The sequence below is a fragment of the Muntiacus reevesi genome, chromosome 6 (genome assembly GCF_963930625.1).
Source record: "Muntiacus reevesi chromosome 6, mMunRee1.1, whole genome shotgun sequence".
In the NCBI taxonomy this organism is placed as follows: Eukaryota; Metazoa; Chordata; class Mammalia; order Artiodactyla; family Cervidae; genus Muntiacus; species Muntiacus reevesi.
The window spans coordinates 9,380,632-9,402,325 of NC_089254.1; the positions used below are offsets into that span (position 1 = coordinate 9,380,632).

At 43.5% G+C, this 21,694-nt stretch overlaps 1 protein-coding gene across 2 annotated transcripts; it reads left to right on the plus strand.

Moving 5' to 3' along the window:
• Nucleotides 1-8,002: 8,002 nt before the first annotated feature.
• GATAD1 (GATA zinc finger domain containing 1) lies at nt 8,003-18,998 on the plus strand. 2 transcript variants are annotated; one of them, XM_065938591.1, is made up of 5 exons: nt 8,003-8,418; nt 9,160-9,285; nt 11,040-11,111; nt 12,384-12,567; nt 14,242-18,998. In XM_065938591.1, exons 1-5 carry the CDS (start codon nt 8,161-8,163, stop codon nt 14,430-14,432), a joined length of 831 nt encoding a protein of 276 aa, XP_065794663.1. In that variant the 5' UTR covers nt 8,003-8,160; the 3' UTR covers nt 14,433-18,998. The 2 variants fall into 2 exon arrangements, with proteins under 2 accessions (XP_065794663.1, XP_065794664.1); XM_065938592.1 differs by lacking the exon at nt 11,040-11,111 and adding an exon at nt 10,919-10,978 and having other exon boundaries at nt 8,011-8,418.
• Nucleotides 18,999-21,694: the final 2,696 nt, after the last annotated feature.

A 21,694-nucleotide genomic window follows, 5' to 3' on the forward strand; every position in this document is an offset into this window, starting at 1 on the left:
GTTACTGCAGCAATAAGTAATTGATACAATGGGGAAATTGCTGAAGGTTTTCCAGCAGGAGGCTGGGGATCTGACTAGAAAGGTTACAGGAGGCACAGTGTGGAGAGCGAACCAGAGGAAGCAAATGTGGAAGCAGAGACCAGAAATCCAGTAAGAGACTCTAGTGGCCTTTGCCACAGTGCTTCTCAACAGAACAGAGTTCTCAGAAAACCAGTACCAAGCAGATCATTTATGGCAAAGCCAAAGGCCCCCATTCACCTCTTGGGAACATGCAGACTCAGGCAGTTTCCTGCTAGTGGCCCCATACCCCACAAAGAACCATGGAAATGTCTGAGGAGATGAATGAGATGGGGAGGGCTTGGGCAAACCATGGACCAGGTGGGACTGGCATCTGAAGAAAGTGAACAAGATACCATGCCCCTGGGGAGGCAGACTCTGTTGTATACAATTATCTGTTCTTCTCAAATTAATCTCTAAATTTTACAAAACTTATTGAAATTTTTTTCAGTACTTCAAAACATAACTCTAAAGCTCACCAGAAAGAGTAAATGTATGAGAATAATCAAGACAAAAATTGAAAGAGGGTTTTGGGTAAGAGGGAAAATGGAATAAAAATATAATAAAGTTAAATAATTAAAAGTGTAGTGTTCACAGGGCAACAGATAAATGGATCAACAGGATGGAAGAGATTCAAGAAATAGAATCATATATGTAAGAATTTAATATTTAGTAAAGGTGGTATTTCCATTGTCTTGTGGTATTAGAACAATTAGCTATGCTTGGAAAACAAAGTTTAATAGCTATTTCACATCTTTTACAATAATTCATTGCAGATGAATGAAACATTATAATAATAAATATTATAGCCAAATAAGAAAATATCAATGAAATTGTATAAGCCTTTGTGAGAATGATATCATGAAAAAAATGCTTGACATATCTGGGGTAGAGGAACACTTTAAATATCATCATAAAAAGATATCAACAAATCTGAAATAAAAAATTCTGAAAATAAAATTTGCAATATTTACTATAATGTAAAAAGAACGTTTTAACATGGAAAAGATGAGCAAGTCAATAGAAAGATGAGAAAGGAACATAAGTACAGGAAATTTATACATTCCTACAGGAAATTCATACAGGAAATTTAAATGGTCAATCAACTTAGGAGACCACACCTCACAAATAGTCAAAGAAAAGAAATACAATCGTGAAATGCTTTTTTTGTTTGTTTAGCATAAAAGACTGGCAAAAAGTAAAAAGAGAATTCTCAGTTGCAAGGATGTGGAGAAATGGATAAGCCAGGGCCACATTATGACTGGTACGGGCCCTATACATATTTGCCTTCCTGCGTCCTACCTCCATAATAAACTATGAAGGAGTATATTTTAAAGATTTCATTACTATAAAAAATAATATCCAGACTGGATTCACTGAATATTATATATTCATTGTTATTGTATTCATTTTTCTCCTGATTTTAAAAGAAATTTTAAAAGTTTTCATAATCCCCAGAACTATTGTGGGCCCTCAGCCATGCACCTTCTGTGTCCAGTGACTAAATCAGCCCTAACATAATTTCACAGGAGTTGTCAAGTGTGCAGACTTTTGTGAGTGAGTAATTTGGCAACATCAATCACAATTCAAAATGTGTGCCACTTTAGACACAACAGTTATATTTTTAGGAATTTCCCTCATAAAAATATCCACATAAACAGGCAACAATACGTGTGTAAGGAAGTTCATTATATCAGTCATTTTAACTCCAAAAAATTTAAAACAGGCTAAATATCCAACATCAGAGGGATGGGTTATCACTAACACAGCAGAATTGAGGGATATGCTGAATTGTATGAATTTTTATAATGAAAACTTTTTATATTAAAAAGATAGTTACATTTCCTTGGGTAAATAAAATATTTCTCTTTTTGATAAAATCCGAACTCCTCTGAGGAACACAGGCTTCACATACAGCTGAGAAGGGTTAAAAAATGTTCAAACAACCAAGTTGGTTTTGTTCCCCAGGCATCCCGCAAATGGGAACGCGGAGAGGCAGCAAGATTCGAAGAGCTCTCAAGACCAGAACCAAAGGAAGAAGAGTCAAAGACAGCTGAGATTGCTTATAAAACTAGAGCGGTTGGCTACCTGAAGCACCAAATGTGGCTTTCACCCAGTCCTCAAAGAGCTGTGTTGGCTGCTAAGCCGGCAGTCATCGAAGGACAGGTCGGCATAGGCGCGGGTACTGAGAAGCCAAGTTCTGAGTGGCAGTTAGGGGAGTGACAGTTGGAGGATGGGGTGGGCCGGGACCCCCGCTGCCCGGGAGAGGGGGTCTGAGTCCGGTCCCTCTGCTGGGCCCTTAGTGGCCGCTCGTGGCCACGGCCCTCGGTGCTGAGTCTCAGGGAGGCCTGTTCTGCCATCTCCAAGCCGATTCCGTGTCAAGGAGGGTCCCGAGGCCTTAGCAGAGGCAACCGGAGGACATCATCACCATTTCCCAAACAGGAGGAGGACGCTTAGGAGGCTCCACCAGGGATCCCGCATGGTTATTTCCAATAAGGAAGACTCGTTTGTGATCCAGCCAGTGCTGGATGGTGGGCGATGACGTTAATAGGCAACTTGAGTGCCCACTGTGGTGCAGGGGGATGCCTGCTCAGGCTGCAGGCCAGGGAGGAGCCAGGCGGGGAAGCCCGATGCAGGCTGGTTGGTGAGAGGTCAGGCGATGAGGTGGGGGCAGTGAGGAGGGCAATGGGGCAGGCACTGTTCATTCAGCCGAGGAAAGGCTGACTGGTCTATTAACCCACACGCATTAGACTGCTAACTGATGCCTACCTACTGAGGCTTCCCTGGTGGCCCGGTGGTAGAGGACCCGCCTGCCGGTGCAGGAGACTTGGGTTCAATCCCTAGGTCAGGAAGGCCCCCTGGAGGAGGAGATGGCAACCCAGTCTAGTATTCTTGCCTGGGAAATCTCACGGACAGAGGAGCCTGGTGGGCCGCAGTCCATGGGGTCGCAGAGAGTCGGACATGACTTAGTGACTAAACAACAAGAACAAACAGTGCAAGATGTGAGGAGGTAGAAGAAACACAAAGAGGAAAACGGCAAACTTCCTTTCCTCAACGTGCTCCTAGTGTAGCGGAGGAGACGAGGGTCCCCTAAGGTAAAAGGAGGGAGAAGGCACGGCAAGGAACAGCTACTTATTTTGGTAGGGGCGGGGGAGGGCTGCGACTCCTGGCATGAGGTTTCCTGGACCAAGAGATGCCTGAGCTGATTCTGGAAAGATGGATAGGGTTCTTATGACGCCTTGAGAGGGAACATATTCCAGGTAAGGAGAACACCCTGAACCGAGGCATTGGCATGGGAACCATGGGGCCACACACACGAAACAGAAAGTAAGTTCTGGGTTATTTGCATAGAACGTGTGACTGCAGTGGGAGACAGGGCTGCCATGATGCCCCTCCCGAGGACGGAAGATGAGGTCAGCAGGAATACCTGCCCTGGGCCTCTCTGTCTTCTTGCACTTCCACAGGTCTCACCCTGCCCAGTCCTCACGCTTGCTTTCTCTAGTTTGTCAATGTTAATAGGCAACTTGAGTTAATAACAATTTTTCCAAGATTGTAGTTGGGGGAGAGGGGTCTACATTTGACCAGCCTGGTCAAAAGAATGCCTCCTCCTGTCTTATTAGCCTTAGGACTGGCATTATATCAAGCAGTGACCAGGTTGACGAGCTGTTCACACCTCACTTGTGCTAACTCACTGAATCCTCCCACGAACCCATGAGGTGTGCTCTCTCGTTATCCTCATTTGACAGGCAGGTAAAGGAGACTCAGTGGCTGTGTGCCCTTGAGGCATGCAGGACAAGGGTGTGGTTGGACAAGGAACTCTGCCATCCAAACAGAACCAAGATACAAGATGTGGTGAACAGCATCTCTTTGAAACAGGCCCTGGGATATATTTTATGCATTTTTTAAAAAGAGCTTTAATTAATGAAGCATTCAGCACCTAAATCATGCAAATTAGACTGCATGTTGACAATGATAATCCCCTGGGGAGCTCAGTTTTATTACTTTCGCATAGTGTGAATGTTAAGACCTTGGGAGGTATTGATTTTTGTGTTCACAGCTTGCACACTCACAAACATACATACACACAGACACACTGCACCTGCAGAATGTTCTCAGACATCCCCATAGGCACCAAATCATCTCTTTCCCTGGGTCCAAGCTAGGACTCTCTCTCTCCTGTCAATCTGAGATTTCCCATGGCACCTCAGGGAGCCCTGGCCTGGCCAGTGCTGGCTCCGGCTCTTGCTGAGGTGCCCATGAGGGAGCAGGACTGGGTCAGAGCCTTCACTGACAGTGTCTTCCTGAATCCTTCTCTCCCGCCCGTTTCTCTCACCTCCCAGCTTGACCCCACCTTCCCCCTACCCATCACATAGTCCTATTTATCCTTGCAGCATGCTGGTCTATTCTGTTAACACTCCAGTACATCTGCATAGGAGCTTTGTGACACTATAGCTTTGCTGCTCGGAAGAGAAGCCCTATGTTTTGACTGAGAACTTTGTGCCAGGTGTGATAACTGATCAAATCTTGATGCAGCCCTGGGGTGGGCGATACCCTTCCCAATTTACAGACAAGGGACTGAGATGCTGAGAGGTGGTCTGCTTGCCAGTCCTTGACTAGATACTGTCTGCTGTGACCTACCACCTCCAGCTGGCAGAGGATTTTTAGGACCAAGAAACCACCAATTTCCTTCTTTTCCTTTTGATACTTTTCCCTCTTTTTAAAAGTAAAAGTAACATGCAATGTGGTAAGAAATATTTCAAATGATAAAGAGGTGCAAACAAAAGGCTACATATTGTATAATTCCATTTACACAAAATGTCCAGAACAGGCAAATTCATAGGGAAAGAAAGTAGATTAGTGGTTGGGGGAGATTTGACTTAACCCTTTGACTACTTAATGGTTACTTAATGGATAGTTTCTATGTGGAGTGATGAAAATGTTCTCAAATTAGATAGTGGTGATAGTTGTACAAATCTGTGAATATATTAAAAACCACTGAATTGTATACTTTAAAAGGGTAAACTGTTTTGTACAAATAAATAAAGCTGTTAGAAAAAAAAGGTGCAAAAAGAAAAGTATAAGCCTGTCTCACCATCTCTGTGTATCAATTAGCAACAACTTTTTTGCTGAATAACTAAAAAAGGTACACACCACGTACATAGATATTTAATTTACATACAGTGATCATGTTCTATGCACTGTTCTATAAATTGCTTTTTCACCTCTTCATTATATCTGAAATCTTTTCATATCAGTAAATATTAATAGAAGAGCTTTGGATGGTTTCCCATCTCACTGAGAATAAAATCCAAAGTCCTTTCTTTGGCTGACATGATCTTGATGCCAAAGCCTGATAAAGATATTACAAGAAAGGAAAATTATAAGCCCCACTCATGAACATAGATACAAAAAATCTTAAAATATTAGTAAAGTAATCCAGCAATATGTGAAAAGAACCCGTACACAATAATCAAGTTGGATTCAATCCATTAGTGGCAATATTAATTTAACATTCGGAAACCTGAATTCACATTATTAACAGACAAGGAAGAAAAAGCAGGACTTGCCTGGTGGTAAAGTGGATAAAAATCTGCCTGCCAATACCGGTGACACGGGTTCGATACCTGGCCCAGGAAGATCCCACGGGCAGCTAAGCCCATGTACCACGACTACTGAGCCCACGACTCTGGAGCCCACGAGCCACAGCTGCTGAGTCCACATGCTGCAACTACTGAAGGCTGAGAACTCTAGAGCCTGCGCTCTGTGACAAGAGAAGCCACTGGGCAATGAGGAGCCCAAGCACCGCAACTGGAGAGCGGCCCCCACTCTCCACAACTAGAGAAAGTCCATGTGCAGCAGCAAAGACCCAACAGAGAAAAAGTAAGTAATTTTTTAAAAAGGAGAAAGAGCATTATGATCATCTCACACAGAAAACTGTTGGATAAAATTCTACACATTCATGATGAAAACAGGAATAGATGGGACCTTCCTTATCCTGACAAAGGGAAGTTACAAAATCTACAGTGTTAGAAATCAGTATAGTGGTGATCTCTGGATAAAGAGCGTATGAGTGGCTAATGTTCCATTTCTTGATTTGGTTGGCCCAGTGCGGTGACTTTGTGATAAGCTGTATATAGATGCATTGGATACTTTACAGTATGTGTATTACACCTAATTTTAAAAGGTTGTAAATTTTTTTTTTTTTTAAAACCAAGGAAAAAATGTGGTTCTTTCTGATGATCTCAGAAGGGTAGAGGGTGTAACCAGGAGCTATGGGAGCTTACAAGGAGAGGATATGGAGATGTTGGACTGAGGAAGAATAGAGAAAAGAGGACATTGAATGGTTATACATGTGGATGTGGGGCCCAACCAGGATGGTGTCTCTGGAGAGGAAACTGGTGAGCCAGGGGCCAAAGTTTTCTGTGAGTGAGAGGCAGTAATCTCACAGGAGGAGGTGTGAAAACAGGTGTATCAGCGGGAGAGATATATTAGGGAGCACAGAATTTAATACCTAGATGCCTCTCACAGAGTGCATCCTTCTACAGTGAGGAGACCATACTGTGTACCTGTTCTCCTCAGCCACTTTCACAACTGCTCTTACAGTCCATAACAGTCTGAAAAGTAGTTAATTTTTTGTGGTTCTATTGGGGAACCCTAGACTCAGAGCCAGGAGGACCAGAGCCACAACTTAGGACGCAGGGCTGCTGCAGAGACCTGTCCAGATGTGCTTCCAAGACTAGTGTCCACCGGGGCATCCAGGCCAAATCACAGTCCCTCTGTTGATCATCAGTTAAGAGGAAAATAGGGATAATATCTTAAATCACAATTGGCAGAAGCCCTAAATGCAGTTTCACAACTTGATAAGGCAGTCAATACAGTTTTTTTCTTCCTCCCCCACCCCTCCACCAACATATTCATCAACATGTGTGAGAGAACTTCAAGCCTAGGAAACCCAGGATCACGAAGACAGGTAGGCAACCACTGCTGAGAGAGGCTGGGTAGAGGCTCGTTTCCCTGCCCAGGCTGGTACTGACCAGCGGCATCAATTGAGAAGGCTGGATTCTCATGATGCCCTTGTCCTAGGCCAGCTGTTCCCAAGTGCAGTCCAGGGAGGACCCAAGACCCTTTCTGGAAGTTCCCAGGGCCAAATCTGCCTCCCAACAATGCCAAACCATCACTATCTCCCGGGTCTAATGCTCAGAGGCTATGGGACTGAAGATGACACCGCCACTCAAGGGCCAATGAACGTATACGTGGTCTCCAGGGCTTTAAAATATGTTCCAACTCCTAATACTCAAAAGTCCCGTATAAGCAAAAGTATTTGGGGGTGTAAATTATAATTTTAAAGAGTGTAAAGGGGTCCTAAGTAGGAGTGCTGGACTTGGAAAATTAAAAATACAGGCTGCCCAGTTAAATTTGAATTCAGATAAGCAACGAACATTGCATGGGATACATTGGCGTTAGTAAGTTATTAGTTGCTTATCTGGAATTTAGATTCACTTAGGCGTCCTCCTTTTTATAAGCCAATCGTAGGCCTAACAGGCCGAAAAGCTGGTGAAACTCCCCGCAGCCCCAGTAATTCCCGGCAAGGCACTTCCGGCCAGGCGGGCGGCCAGTGTGCGACCCCGCCCATCACCGGAAGCCTCCTAAGGCCGAGGTAAGGCTGTCTTCCAGGCCCCGCCTCGCCCCGCCCCGCCCCGCCCATCGCCGGAAGACGCCTAAGGCCGAGGCAGGTCTGTCCTCCCAGGCCCCGCCCCGCCCCGCCCCGCCCCGCCCCGCCCCGCCCCGCCCCGCCCATCACCGGAAGCCTCCTAAGGCCGAGGCCAGGCTGTCCTCCCAGGCCCCACCCCGTCCCGCCCGGCCCCCGCCCCGCCTCCTGGCGCCTCTGGCTGCCGGAGCCTGGAGCTGGCGCGGAGCGGGCGGAACCGGCTTCCTGCCTCCAGGGGGCGGCGGCCGCGGCCCGGTCCCAGCTTGGGCAGCTCGGCGCCGCGCCCGCGCCGCTCTTCTGTCTGTGGGAGTGGCGGGCCGGCCCACGGGCCGCCGAGGCCGGCGGTCGCCATTCCCGTGTCGCTGCGCCCGCGGGGGCCGCCCGAGCCGGCCACCATGCCGCTGGGCCTGAAGCCCACTTGCAGCGTCTGCAAGACCACGTCGTCCTCCATGTGGAAGAAGGGTGCGCAGGGGGAGATCCTCTGCCACCTCTGCACAGGCCGGGGCGGCGCAGGCGGCGGCGGCTCCTGCCCGGGGGCGGCCGGCGGCGCAGGGGGCGGCGGCGGCGGCGGCGGGGGCGGCTTCGGCGCCGCGACCTTCGCCAGCACCTCGGCCGCCCCTCCGCAGAGCAACGGGGGCGGGGGCGGCAAGCAGGTGAGCCCCTGCGGCCCCTCCCGCGGGCGGAGGCCGGCGCGGCGCTGGGCGGGCGGCGCCCTCCCGCCTCGGCCGCGCCCTGACTGGGCCGGGCAGCCCCCTCCCGTCCGCGACGACGAGGCCGTCGTTGGTGTGGCCGCTTCTCAGCGCCTTTTCTTATGAGACGTTTAAAGTCTAGAGAAGTAGGAAGAGGGCCTCAGAAGGCCCTTAGCAGCCGGACATCTCAGGGTACCTACGTTTACACAGAGATGCCTGCAGGGTCACGGCTACTGGACCTCTTTCCCTGTTAATAAAGTTTACTTTGTCATAATGTCAATTTATTAAGATTATCAGGTCATTTTCAATGGTAACATACGTATTCCACTGCAGGAGGTGGCATACCACACCCATTCTCTGGCTTAGGAGAGTTGAGTTTTTGAGGAGTTTTGTGTCATAAACGCAGCCGATGAATGGTTCTTACCTTGGCATAGACTGACCCCTCTCGCTGCCCGTTGCCCTTTTACAAGTAGTTCACACCTTTTTTGGAGTCTCTGGAGATGTTTGCCTGTGGCTCTCCCTTTTTAAATTAAGCCGGTTCGTTTGATTATTACCCAGCATGAAAAGAACAGTTGCACTCTTAATTTATTTTTAAATGTTCGTTTAAAGTGCATACTCTGGGATCTTTGTAAGATGGTGGTATCAGGACAGCAACCTTTCTACACTTTTTATTTCTCTTTTTTTTGTTCTTTGTTTATGTAACAGAGTAAGCAGGAAATTCACAGGAGGTCCGCTCGGCTCAGAAACACTAAATACAAATCTGCTCCAGCTGCTGAAAAGAAAGTTTCCACTAAAGGGAAAGGGAGAAGACATATTTTTAAATTAAAAAATGTAAGATGATTGTGGATAGTGTCTTGTACTGTAATTGTGGCATTGTGTATAGTGTGACCAACCACCGCCTTCATCTCTCACCATTGAACTTGGACTCTGCTCTTGGCAGCCCTTCTGTAGCCTTCTGGGGACTGATCCAGGGTTTCAGAAAGGGAAGGAACTCTTTTAGGAGGCTTATTGTTTTATAAAGTTAACAATATCCTCTTTTCCTTGTTTTAGTTTTTTTTTTTCCCCCCTGGGGAACATAAAACATGATTCTAAAAGAAACCTAAATCTTGAGCACATTTTATTGGGTTCTCTGTGCAAAGGATGAGCTGCAGTTACAGTTCTTGGTGTGGGCATGGTATTTTTTTTTTCCATAAAGCTCTAAGTAAATAATAACACTGGAATTCATTCAGTTCCATATTTGCTTGTTATATGGCCCCAGAAAAATGTTTCTTACTGATTTATAATGATCAACTTGATGAATATGAATCAAAAGTTTTACTAAATCTTTATCTCTTCTTTTATAAGAAAATAGATCGTTGAAAGATTTGTGTTGAAATAACTGAAAGCTTATTTTTGGTTTTGTAAATACAAGAGAGTGGTCAGACATAATGGGCAAAGCATTAAATACTGTTTTTTGTTGTAAAAAAAAACATTGTTTTTTTTTTAAACCTCAGTATGATACTCTGCTTTCCGAACAGAAATGCTTCATTCACCAGTAAAGACATTTTCTGAAGTTGGATGTATTCATTTAAAAAACTCAGAGAGGCCTTGCATTATATTCTTGTGCAGATTGTGGATTCTTTTTCTTGAGAGTAGTTGTTTCTAATTTATTTAGGATTTTAATGAATTTGTTTTCTAAAATGTGATTATTGACTAGACAAAATATGTGAATACTTGATTATAGTTGTACACACTTAAACACCTTTTTCCTCTTAAGTATGGTGGAATATGTTTTCTGAAAGTATTTTAATATCAATTTCTCTGGCAACCGCTTTCTTCAAGGATGATACCAAGACGTATTTGGGAAGGCCTAGTTACTGTGTTGTGGCATAAAAGTGTGTATTACAGCTTAAGAAGGAATTTCGATGATGATTGAGTGGTGGCAAATTACCAGCCACTCCCAAGAAAGCTTCCTTTGGCCTTGGTTCAGACTTGTTAGAAAACTAGTTCTGATGATATTATCATAGCTATAGTTAAGTTGAAATGGAAAATGTCTTTGAGGAGACTTGTTTGTTATTTCCACCTCTGTCGTGCTCAGGCCATTCAAGCCACAGATACTTTTTTAAACTAGATTGTTATGTGCAGTAAAGCTCTGAGAAGGGTTCTGTTAGGTCTCAGCCACATAATCAGGAACTTGTCCTTTGAGTCTCAGCAATTTTTAAGCTAAAGGTAACGGAAATAACAGCAGAAATATTCAGACCATGCCTTGCCACAATGTTCAGAAGATTTTTTTTTTTAGCACTGCAGTTCTTGTCACCAAACAACTTTAGTATTTCTCAGATTACAGAACTCATATGTGGCTGGAAAAATGCCTATACACACTACACACACACAGACACACACATACACTACACACACACACACACAGACACACACACACACACACAATGAATGTGCTAATATTTTTACTTCTGTTTTTACATAGCCCATCAAAGCTCCTGAGTCCGTTTCCACCATAATCACTGCAGAATCAATCTTCTACAAGGTGAGCATCATAGTTATTGAAGGAAGATTTGAATCTATTGTGTTTTTTTTTTGTTTTTTAGTCACTTATCCAACTCTTTTGTGACCCCATGGACGGTAACCTGCCACGCTCCTCTGCCCATGAGATTTCCGAGGCAAGAATACTGGAGTGATTTGCTATTTGTTCCTCTAATGGGTCTTCCCAACCCGGGACTGTACCTTCATCTCCGGCATTGCAGGTGGATTCTTTACCCCTGAGCCACCTGGAAGGCATAATGTGGTACTAAAATATTGGGTTAGTCTAAAGATCTTTGCTACTCTGTATAAGGTGTGATTGTGTTTTTTGTTCCTTTCTAAGTTCTTTCTCCCCATACATGGCTCTCATAAAACATTCAGAGCTGAGTTGGGAGAGGAAATTGCCTATTGAAATATTATATGAGAATCTTAAGTATTTTTTAATGTAGATTATGGGAATTGTTTTTAAAATACAAATGTGTGGTGTGGAGCCAGGGCAATGAGCCATCCTAGTCAACCTGACAACATTGAAGGCTAAGAAGGTAGAGGAGCGATTTGGACAAATAGAGGATGGAGACTGATACGGAGATGGGAGCAGGCAGAGAGGTTCACACATGCCTTTAAGAAGTGAAAGGAGAAGGGCAGTGGTGGGGACTGGCTGCTCCTGGAAGTCCGTGGTGAGGGAGAGAGAGGTGACGTTGTTTTGATAAAAGCGCTGTTTTTCAAGACTGAACAGAGGTGGACTCCGGCTGATACAGGAGCCTCAGCTGCAGTGCTGCCTTAGGTAGCTTTTAGCAAGTCTCTTAACTTTGTCCAGTGCAGTGGCTCTGGCGGAAAAATGTAGGAATCGTACTACTGTGGTATAAAATTACGTTTATAAACAAATGCTTTCTCCAGCTGCAAGTCATCATGTGTATGTGAAATTTTTTTCATTCAAAAAGAAACAACTTTAGGGACTTCCCTGGTAGTTCATTGGTTGAGAATATGCCTTCCAGTGCAAGGGACTTGAGTTGGTCCCTGATCAGAGAAATAAGATCCCATACACCTAGGGGCAGCTAAGCCAGTGAGCCACAATTAGAGAGCCCATATGCTGCAGCTACTCAGCCCACACACCACCACAAGAAGCCTTTGACTGCAACAAGAGAGCCTGTGCACCACAGCTAGAGAAAGCCCACAGGCCCCAGTGAAGAATGCCCAGTAGCAGAAACCCAACACAGCCAAAGAGAGAGAAAAGAAACAGCTTTAGAATTGGCATCAGTCACGACCATATAAATGTCGGTGCATTAGATCATCTCAAAGACCTTCTCTTGACCACTTGGAAAATTGTTGTTTTCATATTAAGGAAGTTTCCGTTCGCACCTATAGTGTTGTTCTGTTATTTTAAATATGAGCTTATCTTCTGTTTCTCCCAGGGAGTCTATTACCAGATTGGAGATGTTGTTTCTGTAATTGATGAACAAGATGGAAAGCCCTACTATGCTCAGATCAGAGGTTTTATCCAGGACCAGTACTGTGAGAAGAGTGCGGCGCTGACGTGGCTCATTCCCACCCTGGCTAGCCCCAGGGAACAGTTCGACCCTGCGTCCTACATCGTGGGTGAGTTTGACAGGGACGGACAGGCTCTTGAACCGGTTTATTTTCCATTATTATGTGAAAGTGTATTCGTCTGCTTGGGCCGCCATGACAAAATGCCATAAACTGAGTGGGCCAACAACAGAAGTTTCCTGTCTCAGTCCTGGAGGCGGCAAGTGCAGCGTCAGGGTGCTGCCAGGGTCGGTGTCTGCTGAGAGCCGTCTCCTGGCTGTGGCCAGCCGCTTGTCGGCTGTGTGCTCACAGGAGCTTCCTCCGTGGGGGTGCACTCCTGGCGTCTCTTCCTCTTATAAGGTCACCCATTCTATTGAGTGAGAGCCACGTCCTTACAACTTCATTTTGCCTTAATTACCTCTCTGAAGGCCCTCTCTCCAAATGTTACCACTTTAGGGATTAGGACTTCAGCATGTGAATTTGGGGGCATATAGTTCAGCCCATAACAAAGAAGCGTAAGTACAAAAAAGATGATTTTACAGAAAATATGAAATAAAGCTGGGGTTTGAGGCTATCAATTATTTTGAGTTATGGGGCAGCATGTACCTACTAAAAAGCTGTGTGGATAAGATTTTTCTGGGTGACCCAGGGTTAAACTCTATTAAAATAAAGAATTTATTGCTCAAGAACTAGAGTATTTAGGTAACATACAAAAAGTTACTCAAAAATAATTTCTAGAGGAACTGTCATGTTTATGTCTCAAAATCTTACAAATTATCAACGTATGTTCCTCTACATATCACACACGTCATCCTGGACCTTTTGTAACCTGTTATATTGGTGGTGGTGGCTGAAATGGCAGCCACTGTACTCACTGATTTCCAGGCTGACCAAAGAATTGATTCTTGACATAGACTCTCAAGAAGAAGTTGTTGATAAATAGAATTTTGAGAGTGCTTAGAGTTTTAAAATTACCCCCAAACTTTTCAGCCTTTCTGCAATGAGCATACATTACTTTTTCATTCTAAGAAAAAACACAGAAGGTATTTTTCTGAGAGAACGGAAGGACAAATAATGTATCACTGTTATTCTCACCTGCGTGTCAAGTTTTGACACATGGCCAAGCAGTTTTAGTCTTTTGCTTGTAAGTACATAGAAGAGTGAGCTTTTATTTACCTGTCCTATCAGATCGGATTGTCAGCAGAGGCAGTAATGTGCCTGAACCACCTCTCAGGCTTCTCTCTCACCTCTTCTTCCTAATGTTCTGAAAGAGACCACATATCATAAAGTTTCAGAGCCCAGACTCTGGAACTAGACTGTCTGGGTTCATAGGACAGCCTCTTAGAAGTTGTGTGATCTTGGGCAGGTTGCTTCATCTCTCTTGCCTCTTTCCCTCATGTAAAATGGGAATAATCATGGTACCTAACTCAGAGGGTTGCTGTGAGGATTCAAAGCATTGATGTATCTGGCAAGTATTTAGATCAGTGTAGACATATAGTAGATATTATATAAGGCTAAATATCACTTTTGGAATCCTTTCTATATTGAGTTACATTTTGGGGAGAGTGCTATCTTCCTTAAGCAGTTAGAGCAGAAAAAAATGATAGGAAGTAACTTCAAAATAATATATGTTTCAAGGAGTAATGTCACGTTAGCACCAGACCAGTTTCTCGTAGTGTTTAGGAATTTTAATTTTTATGAAAATGATATATATCTTCAAAAATGTAAATGGTGGCTCCCTTCCAGGACCAGAGGAGGATCTTCCAAGGAAGATGGAATACTTGGAATTTGTCTGTCATGCACCTTCTGAATATTTCAAGTCACGTTCATCACCATTTCCCACAGTTCCCACCAGACCAGAGAAGGGCTATATATGGACTCATGTTGGACCTACTCCTGCAATAACTATTAAGGAAACAGTTGCCAACCATTTATAGTTTAAAAAGTAAACCTGGATTTCCAATTCCCTTGTATTTGTACCACTGTAAGACATGCCACATGTTTCTTTAATGAAATTCTTAGATGGAAAAATGACTAAAGTAATCACTAGCTTGTTTGTTAGTAGTCACTTAGAAAATTAAAAGAGACAGAATAGAATTAAATATATTTTGAAATGAAGTATTACACACACATTGAGTGTGTATATCCCCCCAGGCAAATACTGTCATTTCCAGGGAGACTATTAGGAACAGGTGGTGTCTATTTTTCTCCTTAATTTATTTCTAGAAACTCATAAAATGGATTGTATTTTTCTATAAGAATAAAATATTAATTAAGATATAAGTTTCTAACCAAGGGCTAAATCAAGTAAAATACAGCTGTGATCAACAATCTCGCTCACAGTGTCTCTTAAAAAAGCTTTATTTTATTATCTAGAAAATAAATTAAGACTGTTGACTGCTTTATTAAGGAAAATGATTGGTGGATGATTTTTATTAGCCCAGGCATTTTAAAGCTTTCACCTAATTCTTCTATCATAGGGAGAAATTCATAATCATTTGGTTGATTTTAATAGAGCTGCCCTTCACTGCTCTGACCTGCCTTCGCGGTTGGAACGAGGCTTCATCAAAAGGTTAGACTTACAGTGTGGACAGTCACCTTGGCTGAACACACAGGAAATACGCTCTGTAGGCACCCCAGAGCAGTAGGTTCTTGACTGCAGTAGGTCTAACATTGGACAGCCATAAAAATGATTAATAGGTCATTAGCAATGATATCTTTTAGGATTTGAAATAGCTCAACTGGAATTCCATCACCTCCACTAGCTTTGTTCGTAGTGATGCTTTCTAAGGCCCATTTGACTTCACATTCCAGGATGTCTGGCTCTAGGTGAGTGATCACACCATCGTGATCATCTGAGTCATGAAGATCTTTTTTGTACAGCTCTTCTGTGTGTTCTTGTCACCTCTTCTTAATATCTTGTTTTGTTAGGTCCATACCATTTCTGTCCTTTATTGTGCCCATCTTTGCATGAAAATTTCCCTTGGTATCTCTAATATTCTTGAAGAGATGTCTAGTCTTTCCCATTCTGTTGTTTTCCTCTATTTCTTTGCATTGATCACTGAGGAAGGCTTTCTTACCTCTCCTTGCTATTCTTTGGAACTCTGCATTCAAATGGGAATATCTTTCCTTTTCTCCTTTGCCTTTTGCTTCTCTTCTTTTCACAGCTATTTGTAAGGCCTCCTCAGACAACCATTATGCCTTTTTGCATTTCTTTCTCTTGGGGATGGTCTTGATCCCTGCCTCATGTACAGTGTCACGAACCTCTCTCCATAGTTCTTCAGGCACTCTAGCAGATCTAATCCCTTGAATCTATTTGTCACTCTCACTGTATAGTCATAAGGGATTTGATTTAGGTCATACCTGAATGGTCTAGTGATTTTCCCTACTTTCTTCAATTTAAGTCTGAATTTGTCAGTAAGAAGTTCATGATCTGAGCCACAGTCAGCTCTCAGTCTTGTTTTTGCTGACTGTATAGAGCTTCTCCATCTTTGGCTGCAAAGAATATAATCAGACTGATTTCGGTGTTGGCCATCTGGTGATGTCCATGTGTAGCATCTTCTCTTGTGTTGTTGGAAGAGGGTGTTTCCTGTAACCATTGCACTCTCTTGGCAAAACTCTGTTAGCCTTTGCCCTGCTTCATTCTGTACTCCAGGGCCAAATTTGCCCGTTACTCCAGGTGTTTCTTAACTTCCTACTTTTGCATTCCAGTCCCCTGTGGTGGAAAGGACATCTTTTTGTATGTTAGTTCTAGGTCTTGTAGGTCTTCAAAGAACTGTTCAACTTCAGCTTCTTCAGCATTGTTGGTTGGGGCATAGATTTGGATTACTGTGATATTGGATGGTTTGCCTTGGAAATGAACAGAGATCATTCTTTTTTGAGATTGGATCCAAGTACTGCATTTTGGACTCTTGTTGACCGTGATGTTACTCCATTTCTTCTAAGGGATTCTTGCCCACAGTAGTAGATTATAATGGTCATCTGAAAAAAAAAAAAATGGTCATCTGAGTTAAATTAACCATTTCCAGGCCATTTCAGTTCACTGACATTCCTAAAATGTCGATGTTCACTCTTGCCATCTCCTGTTTGACCACTTCCAATTTGCCTTGATTCATGGACCTAACATTCCAGGTTCCTACGCAATATTGCTCTTTACAGCATCACACCTTGCTTCTATCACCAGTCACATCCACAACTGCGTGTTGTTTTTGCTTTGGCTCCATCCCTTCATTCTTTCTGGAGTTAGTTCTCCACTGATCTCCAATAGCATATTGGGCATCTACTGACCTGGGGAGTTCATCTTTCAGTGTCCTATCTTTTTGCCTTTTCATACTGTTCATGAGGTTCTCAAGGCAAGAATACTCAAGCGGTTTGCCATTCCCTTCTCCAGTAGACCACGTTTTTTCAGAACTCTCCACCATGACCACCAAATTTGGAAAACTCAGCAGTGGCCACAGGACTAGAAAAGGTCAACTTTCATTCCAGTCCCAAGGAAAAGGTATGCCAAAGAATGCTCAAACTACCTCACAATTGCACTCATTTCACACACTAGCAAAGTAATGCTCAAAATTCTCCAAGCCTAGCTTCAACAGTACGTGAACTGTGAACTTCCAGATGTTCAAGCTGGATTTAGAAAAGGCAGAGGAACCAGGGATAAAATTGCCAATATCTGTTGGATCATCAGAAAAGCAAGAGAATTCCAGAAAAACATCTATTTCTGCTTTATTGACTATGCCAAAGCCTTTGACTGTGTGGATCACAATAAACTGTGGAAAATTCTGAAAGAGATGGGAATACCAGACCACCTGACCTGCCTCTTGAGAAACCTGTATGCAGGTCAGGAAGCAACAGTTAGAACTGGACATGGAACAACACAGTGGTTCCAAATAGGAAAAGGAGTACGTCAAGGCTATATATTGTCACCCTGCTTATTTAACTTATATGCAGAGTACATCATTAGAAACGCTGGGCTGGAAGAAGCACAAGCTGGAATCAAGATTGCCAGGAGAAATATCAATAACCTCAGATAGCAGATGACACCACCCTTATGGCAGAAAGTGAAGAAGTGGGGAGCCTCTTGATGAAAGTGAAAGAGGAGAGTGAAAAAGTTGGCTTAAAACTCAACATTCAGAAAACTAAGATCATGGCATCTGGTCCCATCACTTCATGGGAAATAGATGGGGAAACAGTGAGAGACTTTATTTTTTTGGGCTCCAAAATCACTGCAGATGGTGACTGCAGCCATGAAATTAAAAGATGCTTGCTCCATGGAAAAAGAGTTATGACCAAACTAGACAGCATATTAAAAAGCAGAGACATTACTTTGCCAATAAAGGTCCGTCTAGTCAAGGCTATGGTTTTTCCAGTAGTCATGTATGGATGCGCGAATTGGACTATGAAGAAAGCTGATCATCGAAGAATGGATGCTTTTGAACTGTGTTGTTGGAGAAGACTCTTGAGAGTCCCTTGGACTGCAAGGAGATCCAACCAATCCATCCTAAAGGAAATCAGTCCTGAATATTCACTGGAAGGACTGAGGCTGAAACTCCAGTTCTTTGGCCACCTGATGCAAAGAACTGACTCACTGGAAAAGACCCTGATGCTGGGAAAGACTGAAGGAGGGAGGAGAAGGGGACGACAGAGGATGCGATGGTTGGATGGCATCACCAAGTCAAGGGACATGTGTTTGAGTAAACTTGGGAGTTGGTGATGGACAGGGAGGCCTGGTGTGCTGCAGTCCTGGGGTCGCAAAGAGTCGGACACAGCTGAGCAACTGAACTGTACTGAGCATTGATATCTTAAAAAAAGTCCACCCCAAGTTAAAGCCATCTGCTGTGGAGTCATCATAACAGGCCTAAAACAGTGTTTGAGATTTAGAAGGCCGGGCACAGGAATTCTAGTCAGAATTCAGGGACAGATTTTACTTCAAGGGCAGGTCAGCTGCGTCAGGGAGCTACAGCTTCAAAGTGGGAGGAAGTGGGGCTTACACGTACCTGCCTCCTCTCCTCTTCTGAGCTGACCATTATTTCCCAACCCCAAGAAAATTTATCAGAATCTAATTTAATTATAATGATTTTGAATTGTAGCAGTTTTAACTGTTACCATTTTTATACACAGTTATGGTTTATTAGTTGGAAGAAAGTTACGATTTGTATATTGTAGATACATAGCCCTATGTTATTGTTAATCTCTCTTATCAAAAGTTGTTGTAAAATTGATTGTAAATACCATTGTCAATAACTAAATGCTAGTATCCAGAGCTGTGGATTAAAATGTATTTTTCCCAGTATATTTACTTTGAATTTATTTCATTCATTTGTTTCATGTAAATAAGGGTTTTCCACCCAATAATGGTGTAAGTAGAAGACACTAGTGTTGTACTGCTTGTAATTTGGAGTGACAGATTTGTCATCAATATGTAATAGATATTAGGATACTCAAAGAATGACTGATCAATAAAATGAATACAAAGTATGGTATTTATTAAATGACTTATTTTAAAACCAGTGTATAAACTGACCATTTGTTCATAATTTGGTGGATACTTGTGTAATATCTTTTAGAACTAAGATTGAATTTTCGTTTGCGTCCTTAGCAAACACCAGTGGCTGCTGTTACTCACGGTGTAGATCTGTGTCTTTTCTCCTATGATGAAGGCCTGCGCTGAGGGGGCCCACAGACTGTGCTCCCAGCCTCGTCGCCAAGCGGCTGAGAGGCTAATGCAGGTTCCAGTTTGTCCTTGCTCCCCTTTCATGAGCATCTTCCCTCCAGGCTGCCTGCCCTGGCGACTTAGACCCCAGCCCATTCATAGAAGCAAAAGCCTTCCACAGGCTGTTCAGTGGGCTCCCATCATTGTGTAAGGTAATATTTCTGTCATAGATTCTTAGCTTTCTAAGTGGCTCTGTTTCTCTCTTCAAATCCTGATACAGTTGTGGAGACACTGAAGGATAAAGCGAAGAACTGCTGTTTTTCATTACAACTATTTAGAATTACTTGGCCTTTTTTAAAAATAACTGTGTACAGGTATTATTTTGGTAAATTTCTTTTAATTGAAAAGTAATGAAGGATGTCACAAAGGGAAAGATGAACACATTGGGTTATTAAAATTTTTAATTTCTAACTGTGTGTATAAAATTAAAAAGCAAACTCCCTTTTTCTTTTTTCTGTTCAAGAAGTGGGAATCATGAACCATTATTTCTCACTCAACATGACAGACTGGCATGAAGTAATTACTCAATTACAAACAGCAGCTACAATCATAGCCTCAACTTCTAGTGACATCATCGCTATTTGGAGTTACTCTGACTTCTGTGTTTCACCTGTTGTGGAAGGGAGCAAGTTTAACAAAAATACCTAACCTTCAGTACTTATCCTTGTGGATAGGAGAGGTGCAAGTTAAAAAGACCATAACTTTATTTATTTATTTATTTTAAGACCATAACTTTAAAGAATGAAGGTGCTGTTGGGGAAATACATCTTGAAATAACTTCTTTCAATTCAGACATCTTCTCCAAAAAGGTAGTAGAGAAAGAAAACACTATTGAGTGAGGATTAAATTAGAATATGCTGCTCCATCACAGGCATTTGGATAAGGTCGCAAAAACAAAGAAATTTCACCTTTTTGTGTGGCCAAGCAGGTACAGTCATTATGTACATGTTCTCCAGATAAAACAGTAAGTGGTCCTCAGAGAACTTGATAGCACCGTTTGTCGCATGCAGTTCTTGCTAAGTTTTCCTGGTGATTGGGGTGACCGCCTCCGTTAGCTAGCTGACTTTCTGAGGGGTGAGGGGCAGACATGTCTGTGACAGGAAGACGAGCAGTTTGGGGCACTGAAGTGCGTCTCCTCCTCTCCCACAGAAACTGGGGGACGGGGCGCCCTGTGACAGTTACACGTCAGAGACATGGCCCCCAGGGCCTTGAGAAGAACACTGCTAGGGGGCAAAACCAGGCTTATTTAGTTTCTTAAAAATACATTTCAAAGAGTGTGAGAAAATACAAGTTTTCTAAGGTAAATACTCAGACCTAAAGGAAAACCTCTTGCCCTATTTTCAGCAGAGAGAATTAAGCGTCTTATTTTAAATTCCTGTTTGTCCCTAACGGTACCCTAATTGGGACGAGGGAGGAGTGGGCAGCTTCGTGACTCGGGCCTCACAGTGGGGCCGCTTAGGACGTGTCGGCGTCGGTGAGGGCTTCAGTATGGCGGCCACGTCCGGGCTGGGGCAGAGGCCCAGGGCTGCAGCCCGGCTTCCACCCACCCAGGACCCGGTCAGGGCGTATCCTCCACCACCATACTTGGTGGCCCTCGTGGCTGTGGCTTCATTAACAGGACTAAGAGGCTCTGAACTACCAAGGCCAACACCGTCATCTCTTGCTGAAGGAAAATTCATTTTCTATTCATTCTCCTCCATAGTCACAGACTCACAAATATCACACTCGAATTATCCATGTTTTATATTTTAAGAATTATATGGATTTTGAGTATGTTTTTAGATTCCACTGGCCTCCCCCGCATTTATACCAGTGAATCAGGAGCACATTACAATCACCTGTGGAGCTTTAACAACTAGAAACAAAAATTACAAAAGGAAAAAGGAAACCCTGCTGGGAAGTTCTCACAAGCAACTAAGTAAATCAGTGTCTGTGGGCGTGAGACTGGGACCTCCTTAGGTTTCCAAGAATCTAGTAAAATGTAAGAAAAGTCAAAAAAATGTTTACAAAATGTTTACAGTTCCAGAAGTGACTCCGATGTGCAGCCAGAGATGAGAACCACTTCTCAGGCTAGTTCTCTCTGTATATAAAATGCAGCTGATAAAGACTTCAGGTTCTACACCAGCCTTGGGGTAATTTAGGAAGCTCATCAAAGGCCTGTTCATACCAGTTAGCCTTGTTAAAAGTAACTAGTCACCTGTCAGGGAACTGACATACTCTGAGCACTCTAGGCAACACTCCAGCTCAGCTGTGGCCCGTTTACCTGACCCTAGAGCGCGGGGCTTGCTCGCCCCCCAGTGAAGCCCCTGACCAGTCAGGCTGTCCCCACATGGCCCCTAAGGCTGATGGAGCTCCTGCCCAGCATTTGGGAGGAGGCTGTGCTGCTGCGAGGTCCTGCGCCTCCTGAATCCGTGCGTGGCTTTCCCTTGACCAAAGGACTCCAAAATCCTTACTAAATTGCTTGAGTTTTTATCATTGACAGTTTTGGTG